Genomic DNA, 13,243 nt, shown 5'->3' on the forward strand with positions numbered 1-13,243 from the left:
AGTTTTACGAAGGCTCTCAAATTTTAATGCACACATTCGCTATGAACTATGAGAATAGGTATGCCAGTTTTTGGCAGAAGGCACTAAAATCGTTCAAAGAGACTGTTGTATCTCCTAGGTAGTGGCAGTTACGGAAGAAAATGATATTAGATTCAAATATTGCCAATTAATATCAGCCAATATTATCCCTGACCTGTCTTAAATAGGAGGTATGTTGTTAATAATGCATATTATTGTGTACATCATCTAATCAGGACACTTAAATTATGCTGAGAAAGCCAATGTATACAAAATAACAGGAATGCTAATTGACAAGCATATTATTTAGAAAAGTGAATAGCATCACCAATTGAATTATAATAAAGGAACAGATAAGTAATGTAACTTAATATTGTGAAGTTTATTCCCAGCTATGACATGGTTATAAAAAAATAGTACGCCAAATTGCTTTCCTATCTCCAACTGAAGAGTATTGCATCTCATAAGTTACTTATTAAAATGAAGCCCTAGTTCAAAATAAATGTCTTAAGAACTTACGGCACGACCGCAGCTAAAGCCATCATACACAATGTTCGGGAAGAGTTCAGTGTAGGTACACAGTTGTACAATGATTTTGCCGCAGCAGTTTGCAGAAGCTGTTCAGGGTCCGTTGGTCACCTACTCACAGCTAGACTATTTTCTCTAATTCATACCTGATGGGTTCATGTTTACAATCCACATTATCCCTGATAATATGCACAAATTCATTTATGGGATTTCCCAGAGTACCATGCTTCAAGATGGCACTGCAGAAATTAGCCCAGCTTATAGGTTCTTCTCTGACAGGTGTCTATGAAAAAGGATCCTCGGCATTCATCCCCAAGGATAGGAATAGCCTAAATAAACACGATTACTTGCCACATTATGGTCTTTACAATTCTTGAAGGCTCGTGGAGTTTCTGAATAACTGACATAATTAAAAACCTGTTTTGACAGATAACCCTCAGATTCTATGGGCTCCTTGATATCACCAATGAAGTTCTCTGCTGCCTTTGAGTCAGAGTTTGCTGCTTCATCATTCCATGGATACTGGTTCTTCTCTTAAACTTATTAACCCATGCATGGCTCCTGTTAAATATTTCTTGTATGAATAATAATCCAAGCATAATCTTCACAAGGTTGCCAAAAATCACATATTCCTCAACATAAATGAGAAGTCTTGTTAATATAATTGTATAGCAATAGCTATTTGCTTATCCATATGAAAAGTAACTTTTCAACATTCTTCGATTCTATGTACATATTAGATCAACCATGCTCAAACCTAGTTCTTGCTTTTCAATGATTTTACTTTTCACTACTGCTGTTATTTTTATTCTCTAATGACTTTCTTTTGGTAGATTTTACTTTGGTGGTATTTTTAAAACTATGCCCAAAATTTTATTAATATTTGCACAAAAAAATTACCAATAATGTCTGAACACAAGTTTGGAAAAATGAGTTATGAATAGCAACACTAAGATGCTAGTAGAACAAGTGCTATCACAAACCCGAAGTAGCTGGCACACAATCATTCTGGGAATTCCACTCTCTTTGTCACTTATTATGGGAAAAGTTGCTTGTTAAGAGAGTAATTTATGGTTTCAGTATTTTTGATCATCATGTGAATTACTTATTGTGCGAGGTGCTCGTTCGATGAGGTTTAACTGTACATGTAGCTAGAAATACTTAATTTCATGGAATATGTATGCACTATATAAGCTCTCAAAAAATGTAGGTTGACTTAGTTTGACAAAATTTCTACTCTTGTGATTCAAGCATTTGGGAAAGTTGAACACAAGTAATATGCCTTTCACTCATCCTGAGAAAATATCACATTCATAACCAAATACATGATGTACAATTCATGGCTTCTTCCTTTCAAAATTAAATAACAATATCAATATGCTGAATCCAGCCGCCCTTCAGCTTTTCCAATCTTCTACCGCACATTACTTAAACTATTATCCTTGTACGAAAATCTCAAACTTCAAATTCAAAGCCCATGACCTCAATTGTAAGAGGTCGAAGTAAAATGGAATTTCAGAGCAAGCTTTACTTGTGGAGATAATTTGAATTGAATTAGATCATGAGGTAATCATTTATAACTGCATGATTGGCCACGTTTTAGAAGACCCACTTATGTCATTTACATTATTAGAATGCCAATTATAGCAGTGGGAGGAATGAATACAAATGCATGCACTTGCTTTGCCTTAAAAAGACGCACCATATATTCCACTGAAATATGCTCATTTATCTAGATTCAACTCTATAAATCACTATTGTCTGTACCAGCAGGACATTGAAAATGGCCAGTAAATCTCAAACACATTCAGAATAACATTTAATGACTCTTACAAGTGAATAAATACTTAATGGTGTAGTGAGAGGTCTATTTTTAAGCTGCATGTGGAATGGTAGACAACTGAGATTAACAATGTGAATCCCTTCCTTTGCCCCTCCATCCCTTGCCAAAAGGCAAAGGAGGAATGAGGAAGAAAATGCTCCCGTTGACTCAAATAATCAGCAACAATACCTTGAGATAAGTTTAAAGGTACAACGAAAAGCATTATAAATTTATATTAAGAGTACTTATGACTACAATGATTTAAATTAATTAAGTATGTAACACAAACCTTTAGTGAAGACATGACTAAAAGATTATCAACCACTCTTTTTTTAACACAGTTTTCAAATGCTCCACAACTTGACCACTTAAGCATGATGATGGACAAACATTAATTTCAGGTTTTCACAATGTGCTGAGTGTAGAAGAACGGCAAACATAAAATTAAGAGAAATGAAAGGCAAACTAAGGACAATGTAGACATGACAGGGCAAGAGAGGAGGTTGTTTGAAGAGGGTTGAATGAAAAAGGCACAAAAAGCCAAACCTACAGATATTGGGAGGAAATGGGATATCGGGAGTGGTATTTTAGATAAGGGGGGCAAAATGTTTGGTAAACAAATTAGAGGGATGAAAAGATGAAACAATTTGAAAGGCATATGGACCTGAAAAGTAGTATATAATGTTGGGGAGGAGTTCAGCGTAGGTACACAGTTATGTAATGATTATACCACAAAAGTGTGCAGTTCAAGGCCCATCAAACACCTACCTTTGATTGCAAGACTACTGTCACCAATGCATACATGATGGGTTCATGTTTACAATCCATATTATTACCAATGGCAATTTTTACAAAATCATTAATGGAATTGACCATGCTTCAAGATGGCAATGAACTCACTAGCCCAGGTTATAGGTTATTTTTCACCAAATGGCTGGAAACAAGGATCTTTGGCATTCATCTCCAAGGATTTGAACAGCCTTAATAAACATGGTCACTCGCCACAATAGAGATCCCAGCAACCCCGTTAAAACAAAGCCTTAGGCAGTAAACACTGTGAATCATACCATCAATGTGCATACATCAAAGATGATTTGGTTCTCATACAATAACAAAATTTCATCCACAATGAAGGCAAAAAGTTATAAATGAAAATAGTTTTGTTTTTCAATGGTTACATTTTATTAATTCTCCAATGTTTGTATCAAATAAAACAAAATAGGTTGAACTGCCAGCCAACATAGTGGATAGCTCAGGAAATGCCTCTGGAAGAGCGCACCAAAAACTGCGCAAAAAGGACATAAAGAGACATAATAAATGCCACGCACAGAGGCAGCAGCTGACTGAAAAATTACCTCTATTGCTCAAGGTATATGGAATGTATCTACGAAGAATACTAAGTACACCACTGAGTTTAAATTAAGTACAGTTAACATGAATGCTCCCACACATTCTCTTCAACTAGTCTGGTATTAAATCTGTACATAAAGCATGTTTCAAAATATTGTTTCTACAAGGAAACTTGAGTATTCAAATTAAGACTGCAAAGTACTTTTCAACAATTCTACGTTTAGACGACTCTACAGTTTGATTAACCTGAAAAGAAAACTATTTGTCAATTAATTTTCTAAGCAGAAGCTGCCAGCACTTCAGCTGCATCAAAATTATGAATGTTTGAAGTTAACCTTGTCTGAGTAAGGACAACACAAGAAGTCAACACAGCTGCAATAAATAATTAAAAGCTGATCCTTTCAATCATTACAAAACATAAAAGCATGTTCGTGACTATGCAGTGAAGGATGCATAGTTGAAAAATTTCAAGAAAATTGTATTGATGCATAACAAGGGAGAGGAGGGAATAGCTTTGAGCACTCGTCAGCCACAGGGCTAAAGTGAATATAAAATATTAAATTGCAATCAATAAATAACAATCTTAAAAGGAAGAATTAAATTATTTCAGCATACAAAATGTTTTTTTTGGTGCCTGGAAGAACAGAATACTTATACATATATATAAATCTCTCTCTGTTTCAAGATAAAATACTATATAATTATTAAAATCGTTTTGTTTCCTAAATTTTCATTAAATAAATATTTTCAAAAAAACAACACCATTAATTCTATATACATAAGTGGTCCAAGATAAGTATGCCAAAGCATGTAAAAAATTAAATATGACATTTAAAACTGATGATTGTTAAATGCGAAAGGCTATCTAATCTGCAGTAGATAGGTATGAGAAAATAAAAAATAAACAAGGGCGATAAACAATGAGGGTTGAAAAAAGGACTAAAACATTTCCAACGATCCAAATACTCTTCAATGTCCAGTAAACAAATAGCATATAAAATAGTCATTTTGTTGCCTCGTTATTCCTTCGCTTTGTTCTAGAACGCAAGGCGTGATATGGGTGCAGTGCTGAGTCACATCACTTGCGCATGGACGCATGCTGCTTCTTCCTTTGGACCCTATGCGTAAAATTGCCATGAATTTCATCATTTTAGGATAAGGTCATAGAATTCATTTTCTCTCTAGATCGTCCGAAGCTTTTTTGAATAGGATAGGAAAAAAAAGAGAAGAAAGGGTATTTCTTCTTTAACGAACTACATTGGATCTGAGTCGACTTGGAAGTTGAATGAAAACACACGAGTGTGTGGAACTAGTGAAGGACACATCCATGAACCGACCCCTCCATGCAGTGACACCAATCTGTCCCACTCCCCTGCCCTCCCCATCTCTCTCTTCATCTTTATTGTGTGACTGATGTGCACGCAATTGTATATCTCTGTCCCCAATTCGAATTAACTGAGATGTTTGTCAGGGGAGTCACACAACTTCCCTCACACGGCCTCATTCCAAATAATGCGTTTGATTCGGTCACAATTCGGCGACTCTGGTTGGGAAAAGAGAATAAGAGGGAAGAGCACCACTCTCTCACTCTCCTTCTGGTCCATAATGCCATGCAAAAACACACACACACGCAAGCACAAACACACACGAAATGCGTGTCTTGCAGCAAATCACACATCAGGACTCGAGTTCTCCCCGCTCCTCAGTCCGTTTCCCTCATCCGTTGAATCCCCAGTGCTCAGCCGCAAGTGCAGTGTCTCCGAGGGTTCGTCATGCTCGCTCTCCGTGTCCACCGACATTGTGTGGTGTAAAGTCGGCCTGAGGACCCTACTGCTGCCGTTGTCCTCATCGCCACTGCCCTGCCCCAACTTCCTGAAGCCCCCACCCGACAGCACTTTCCCCTCCCCCCCTCCGCTCCATCGCTCCTTCCAGCTCTCTAGCCTCATGATCTGAAAGTGATGCATAGTCAGCTCATCTTAAAAAGATTTCATCAAAGACAATAAAAGTAAAAAAAAATACATTCCCCACCCCTCTCCACGCAAAGACATAGGAAAAAAGAGCAATTGGGAGGATAAAAAATCCACTCGGGAGGGGATTCAGAAAAAAACTGAGCAAAGCTGTTGGGAAAGAAAATACTCAAGGCGTCGTTACGGTTCACAGAAGATGGATTTCCTCCAACAATTTTTCTTAAAATTCTATCAAGTGTTAAAAGAGAAGGAAATTTTGAATCAATCAAGTGTTGGGTCAGTATTATTACTGCTTTTAATGTACCATGGAGGAAAAATGATTTCTTAAAACATGGTTTCACAACACATGGCTGTGATTATATGGGTTGTCTGAAGTGAGTAGCCAGCTAAGAAGGCACCAATGCCTTTTTAAGATGTTGCCTTTGGGACATGGACAGGGACTAAGCTACAGAGCAGGAGGGGGGGGGGGTGAGGAGGATCAATGATAACCAACACATTTATTCAAGAATTACTGGCATTCACAAAACATTCACAGAACTAAACCCAACTGTAGCTATAAATAATTTACAAATCATTCTTTCCATAGCTCTTCTTAGCAAAAATAAATAAAAACAAAAAAGAACACAACAGCAGCTGAGCCAACATCAATTTCAACTAATTAAGCAAAACAATCACAAGAGTAATTTTTACACATTTGTTACAGTAAATGACTTTACATGACTATCCATGGGGTTCATAAGGAGATAAAAGAATCATCACCATTCTCTCCCTCCCAAAGTGAGACAGACATACATCTACAAACAAAACAACATGTTCACACAGATAGGACATTAGCTTGCAACATTAATATCCTAGCAATAGGAGATGGCATCCAGGCAGAGGGGAGATATCTACAAGGGAAGAGAGGGAAAGAAAGACATCTCTCCATGCATCATCAGATGATAAGCAAGCAAGGAATGGCAGACAAAAAAAAACAAAAGGCCAGTGCCTCAAGAGGATTTGCGAAGGAGCAAAGCGAAAAGCTTCCCACTTACTCAAGCCATTTCCAGGTCTCGCTGTCCGGGCTTGTAGGCGTTGGGAACTGAAGAGAGGGTCTCTGTTAGTTGGTGAATTAATTCAAAGAAACGGTCAGACAAACCTCAAACGAAGCATGCTCGCAACCGTTAAACGGAGGTATTTGAAGGAACCAGGATGGAAGCAATTGCAGGTAAAATAAAAAAACAGCACACCAACATGAATGTAAATGTACATTCAACTATTCAAAATGAATGAGACGCAAAAATGTTTTGCCCTCCAAGGCTGATTGAAAGAATCTTCCATCCATCATTTGAGAGAAAACAAATCAGCACGGATATTGTGTGCCCATAGAGAAGGGCATCCGAGCATAGGCTCGAATAAATAATTACACACATCAGGTTATGCACGGGGCAGTTTTAATTCACTTGTCCAATGTTAGTGGGAATACAAATACATCTTCTGTGACAACACACAACTTTCCAAACTATGCTTATCTATGCTTACCCAGTATTGCCTGACAATGGGACAAATAGAAATGATTGTCTGATGAATTGTTATTATGAAGAATATACATATCTAGTGAGGTTGCCTTTATTTTAATCAATGTCATCATGCAATATAAATACTTGGGCATTACGAAGTTAATGTATGACTCTATCTTAATGCCTCTAATCTTAACTTTATAAAAATTAAGGAGAGAAACATGTTTCTCATATTTCTTATATTTGAAACTTATTTTCTCATAGTTTATTTCTCATAACTATCGAACCTGAATTAAACGCACAAAAAACTGAATTTCAGTTTCATTACCTTTAGTGTGAATATTCTAATTGAAAATATGGAATTTCATGGTATATGCAGCACTATACAAGCTCTCAAACACATGTAGGTTGACTTTGCATGACAAAATTTCTACTCTAGTGATTCAAGCATTGGGGAAAGTTGAACATAAGTTGTATGCCTTTCTCTCATCCAGAGAAAACATCACATTCATAACCAAATACATGATGTACAATTCATGGCTTCTTCCTTTCAAAATTAAATAAAAATATCTAATATCCTGAATACAGCCACCCTCTAGCTCTTCCAATCTTCTGCTGCACATTACTTAAAAAATTATCCTTGTACCTAAATCTCAAACTGCAATGCAAAGCCCATGGCTTCAATTGTCAGAAGTCGAAGCTTAATGGAATTTCAGAACATACTTCTTTTACAGGTGGAGATAATTTAAAATGAATTAGATTATGATGTCCATGAGTTGGGTGGGACATACCAACTCTATGTTGATAAAAACAGTAGCAAAAGTCAAGGTTGGTATGTTCAGTGAGCACTGAGTTGACCTTGTGCTAATACTATTCATAATGCTCAATATTCACAAATTGGCAGGGTAATAAGGGGGCCAGCTCCTTTCACTGAGATGGTTGTGGTTTCCCAGGGAAATCACACACACAGAGCTATCACAGGAGCTTTCAGTCAGGATCTGAATGTACTCGGATTACCAACTCCGCCACCATAAAGAGTGTCCTGGACACTCAAGAGGGCTTTACTCTCTGCCATTCATAATCTGCTGCCATCGCCCACGCCTCACTAAGGTAGACCTCACCCACACCTCCAAAAGTGAGTAATACTTGAGGATCTTAATTGTTCCAAAAAACATTCACACATCACCAAGGATATCCAAGAAGATATAAGAGAAGGTTCTCAGAATTTTCATTCATAGTAATGATGCTAGCATGGCAGAAAACACGAGCATTAATTGGGGCTGAATGCGGCCAGAGATATTTTATTTTTAACTCTATTGATTATCACTAGTTTTACTGATTTCACTGACCGACTGCCAACTATCAACCTTTGCAGAACAGCAGTAAATTTGTGAAATATTTCTAAGTAAGGAATTTGTTTGCTGATCTGGAGATCAGATGAGGAGTTCAAATTAAATGCAGATGTATTTTGAATAATCCACACTTTTAGGTAGTCAAAAATCACATGACCTTGGCCGAGGGATTTTTCTTAGCTTTGAAGTTATCTCCATTTTGGAATAAATATGATAAAAATAACAGTAGTTTAGTTCAGTCATATTAGGAGCAGACTAAAAACGTATTTGTTGCAATGAAGGAAATGAATTATTCAGGACTGAGGGCGATGTAACTGGTTAAGAAGGTACCATCCTTGAACCAGAAGCATTCACCAGTAGTCTTCTTGCCTAACACACCCTTTTGCAGACAGATCCTTGTGTAAATATTGAATTATAAATTCCCTTGAGGTGACTCCTAATGAGCAGATAGTGCCTGAAGATATTTCATTAGTTAATCATGAGGGTATGTGCATTAAACAAGTAGAGGAATGTTTGCCTACAGAATCACAAAAGTCATATAATATCTGTATTAGTGGCTAACATCTGTAGAGATTGGAAAATGAGAGTGAAAAACCTAATGAAATAAAAAAAGAATGACTCAAACTTTCACGATAATGTGAGATGCTTAGAAATTATTATGGACAAGAGGGGGGGGACAAAATCTATGGAATAACTTTAGGGTTAAGAATGCTCAGATAGGGTTCTGAAATAGGAATGAATTACATAACACAAATGGCTTCCCTTAAAACATTTTCAATCATGACAAACAAATGATTCAATTCTGAATGATAAAAAACACATTTTTTCCCTTTCATATGTTTTTGAAAAATATCCTATCAATTCCACAATCAAATACATTATAACCTCTCCTTCTTCTAGCAGATGCAAAAACACCTTGACCGCACACACTTAAGGGGCCTCTCACAGGGCATGAATTAAATATAAATCAAAGAGTAGCAAAGGAAACGCATAACTGAGGAATAAACTGTATTGTCCAGAGGAATGACTAAATTATTGTTTCCGTTTTGGCAATGAAATGCCAATCATACAAAAATTGACCAGGTCTATGAATGGAAGGAATTAACTCCAAAAAAATATACCCTGCAGTAATACTTATCCCCCTTCCTCCATATTTCTGTATTGTTTGATGGGTTTATGCATTATTAAAAAAAAATAAATTGTTTAAAATATATGAAATTCAATTATTATTATAAAATTTTAGTACATCTCCGAGGCTACAATGATTTGATACCATGAGCATAATGCACGCTGTCTGGAGGCTATACATCACATCTTGGAGCAGATTGAAAATGCAGAGACTACGATTACTTTTTTCCTTTTCAATAATATTTGCTTTATATACTCTTCAAATTGAATGCATTTTAAAATTACACAGCAGATGCTGTAAAGTCATTTTGGTAAATATTTTTCTGCTAGAAAACTACCAATTATGTTTCTAAATTTGTTAACAAAAATTATAATGAACATAGACATGGAAATTCTTATTAATGTGAAAACAACAAATCCAGAACTAATCAATATACTCACGGAAAAATAGCTATTAACATTCTAATAGCTCAAGATTCTGTCCACTACCTGATATTTCTGTTAATGCTGACATCTAACCAATGCATTTCTTGATATCAACATCTACTGAATTAAGATGACCAAAGATTAGAGACAACAAACCAAAATAAAGCAATTAATTTGTCTCGTTAACAACCTCCATTACATGATTAAAAGGTAAATATATGGACACCCGATGGCAGATGACAATTTTTTTTGGGCATTACTTGTCCTAAAGTGATTCTCCTAGTATGTTCTAGTCAGAAGATATTGATGATTTAAGAAATGACTAATGTGAGTTGGGAAGACATGACATTCTGGAAGTGTAGCATTATGTTTAGGAGCATCTCAACGTGCCTTTGCACACCGTACCTTTTGGTTATTACTGGTAAGTAACACATCTTCCAAGCCTTTTCTTTGCAAACCCATACTTTACCCTTTTCCACATTCACCATTTTCTCAACATAAAGAGAGATGAGAAAATGCTCCATAAATGGGCATGCTAGTTGTCTTCCCTGAGCTTCAGTTATCATGTGACACCTATCGGTTCAATCTGTCAAAATCATACTCCAAGCATTCATCAGAGGTCATAGGCCAACAGTTTATATTGGGAACAACAACTGTGGAAAATTCAAACACCATTCAGAATAATTAGAAAATTGAGGCAATACTGATCATGTTATTGAACGGAACCATGAAATTTAGACCTGCAAATGTAGAAGGATTGCTGCACTTGAAAAGGAAACAAGGATTACAAGTCTAAGGTAATAGTTAAGCATTTGAAGACTGAAAATCATGCCAGGGTTACATAAAAGATTGCATATTTCTCTGCATAGTTACGCTGTAATTTTGAGGACTATGGAAAATGTCTCCACAGATGAATGGCTACTGAATCTGGATCTGACTTTCTACCCAACATTATCATGGAACAACGGCCATCCTAGATTCATGCCTCCTACAGAACCTAAGCTGTGTGTGAATATTAAGTTGGAGAAATGTATCCTCAAAACACTGCTCACACAGCAAGTGAATTTAGCAGCACGTGAGGGGCAATAAGTAACTGAGAAGAGTGTACTATTTACAACAGACACCTACCCAAAGTTGCCCAATAAAGCTTTATAAAGTGGTGCAGTTTTTACATAAAATTACAAGTGCACAAAAGCACCTCATATTTGCTGGTGCTGATTAAACATATTACATTTAGATATCTTTCAAAATTGAAGAGGGAGAAAACCCATATCTCCCTGCCACTACACAATCATTTCAACACTTACCTCAGCCTTGAGATCGGCCACTTTGTCCTGCAGTTCACGAACACGCTCACTGTCATCGAGATTGCTCCGCAATTCACCCTCGGCCACCATCTCTTCATTCTTGCCAAACGATACAAATACTAGGTGTTAGCAACATTTCAAACAAATATATCTTTAAGTTCAAAAAGCCCTTAGCAATAAACAGGATTTTGAGAATATGGAAGAATGTTTAGCACACCAAAGAATTCTGTCCGGTAGGAGTTGGCAACAATTACCTCTGTGTGCATATCCACCCGCTTAAACTGCCTCTGAGCCTTTAGTATGGACATTGAAATGAAACGACATACGAATTTGAGTAAACCATTTTGCTTTTCAATCTTTTCCCATTGGAAATAATTGACTTATTAACTCTAAAATGCACTTTATTTCTACATGATAGAGCCATAATAAATTTGATGCCATCACATTCATAAAAAGAATCCTCACATGCTGAAATGGTAAAGTGATTCAAATATATGTTCACAAACAGTGCTAAATTATATTTCCACTATAGTCCTTCAAGCAGTTCACACTAAAGCAACAAAATCAACAGATGATTAAACATAGGGTTAGACTTATTTCCTGAAAAATAACAATGATGGTAAAGGAGATATCAAAATGCTTTTCACTCATAATTTATGCGTTACATTACCAATAATTTTGACCATTCTCATTATTTTAAATCAATTTCTTCAACACAATCCCAGCTTATTAAATAGACAAACACTGAAAAAATACTATTACCTGTGAGAAATTAGAACATAGTTTAAATACATGGATATTTAAAATTGTTAGCTATGATTTAAGCCAATTTTTTTGGACCTCAAATTGTTTTCCCTGCATTTTAAAGCATCCACTGGAGATTTGATAACAGCAGAGCTTTGTAAGCACAAAGGTATTGAAGAGCTAGTAGAGTTAAATCTGTAGGTGTGATTTCATCTGATGCAGGTGGAGGAATTACTACTCACTGACTTTCATTTATCCTATGCAGTAAATTTTGACAGCAATCACATATAATCACCTCAACAGAGATTCATCGAAGGCCATTCCTATTGAGACCATCTTCAAGAGAACATGCACACCTGAAGGCATGCTGAGCATTATATGGCAAAACTTTTTAGCAGTTTCATTTTTAGAGAGCCTACACATGGATGAGATAGTTTGAGGCCTACTTTGGTTTTTATAAATTGATTTTTAGGGAAACAGTCTCAGTGTTAACTATTCCCCAAAGAAATCCTCATACAAGCACACAACATCTGTCATAAATATGGAAATTAACCAAATATGTTTTTTAAGATAGCCACAGAATATTTTAACTAAAAAAACTACGCACATCAGCTACATTAAACTACTTCATTCCCGATTTCCCGATCAACACAGCATTTGTCCAGCATAAGATATTAACATGAACTTACTTTCAGTTCCAAAATGGAAATTTTATGCGTAAGCTCAGCCACACACTGTGTGTTCTCTGCGTCACGTATCCTTGCCATCATCAATTCATCCTTCATCTGGAAATAAAATTAAGGATATCATCATCAATCCCAATGTTCAATTTTAAATACCTGTCAACAACAACTTAAGCTACTCCAACGAGTATTGTATCTGAAGCACCTGTTTCAATGTTTAACAGACATATAATTCCTTTTTTTTTGTTAAAATACACTGACACTTTAGATATTTAAACTAAGCATAAAAAACAAGACAATGTAAAATAACATGCTAATTATTTTCAAGATGATTTATGCTCAAGTCTGATCAATAATACTCTGCATTTATTTCAACTTCATTATCCTACTGAATCACATAAGATATTATACAAACCAAG

The 13,243-nt window shown here is 36.1% G+C and overlaps 1 protein-coding gene across 4 annotated transcripts in view; it reads right to left on the bottom strand.

Annotated features, from left to right (window-relative positions):
* Positions 1 to 3,532: 3,532 nt before the first annotated feature.
* The window catches only part of Evi5 (ecotropic viral integration site 5), a 294,495-nt gene continuing 284,784 nt past the window's right edge, over positions 3,533 to 13,243 (bottom strand). For 2 of the 4 annotated variants that reach the window (XM_071587728.1, XM_071587729.1), the window contains exons 16-19: positions 12,831 to 12,926; positions 11,398 to 11,496; positions 6,720 to 6,766; positions 5,632 to 5,667 (exon numbers count right to left, since the gene is read on the bottom strand). In XM_071587728.1, coding sequence (XP_071443829.1) covers positions 5,661 to 5,667; positions 6,720 to 6,766; positions 11,398 to 11,496; positions 12,831 to 12,926 — 249 coding nt within the window. In that variant the 3' untranslated portion in view covers positions 5,632 to 5,660. Of the gene's footprint in view, positions 5,668 to 6,719; positions 6,767 to 11,397; positions 11,497 to 12,830; positions 12,927 to 13,243 lie in introns of all 4 variants that reach the window. The other 2 variants (XM_071587727.1, XM_071587726.1) reach the window with 1 other exon arrangement.

Source organism: Hetaerina americana, unplaced genomic scaffold (assembly GCF_022747635.1).
Source record: "Hetaerina americana unplaced genomic scaffold, ioHetAmer1.1.p SCAF_3, whole genome shotgun sequence".
In the NCBI taxonomy this organism is placed as follows: Eukaryota; Metazoa; Arthropoda; class Insecta; order Odonata; family Calopterygidae; genus Hetaerina; species Hetaerina americana.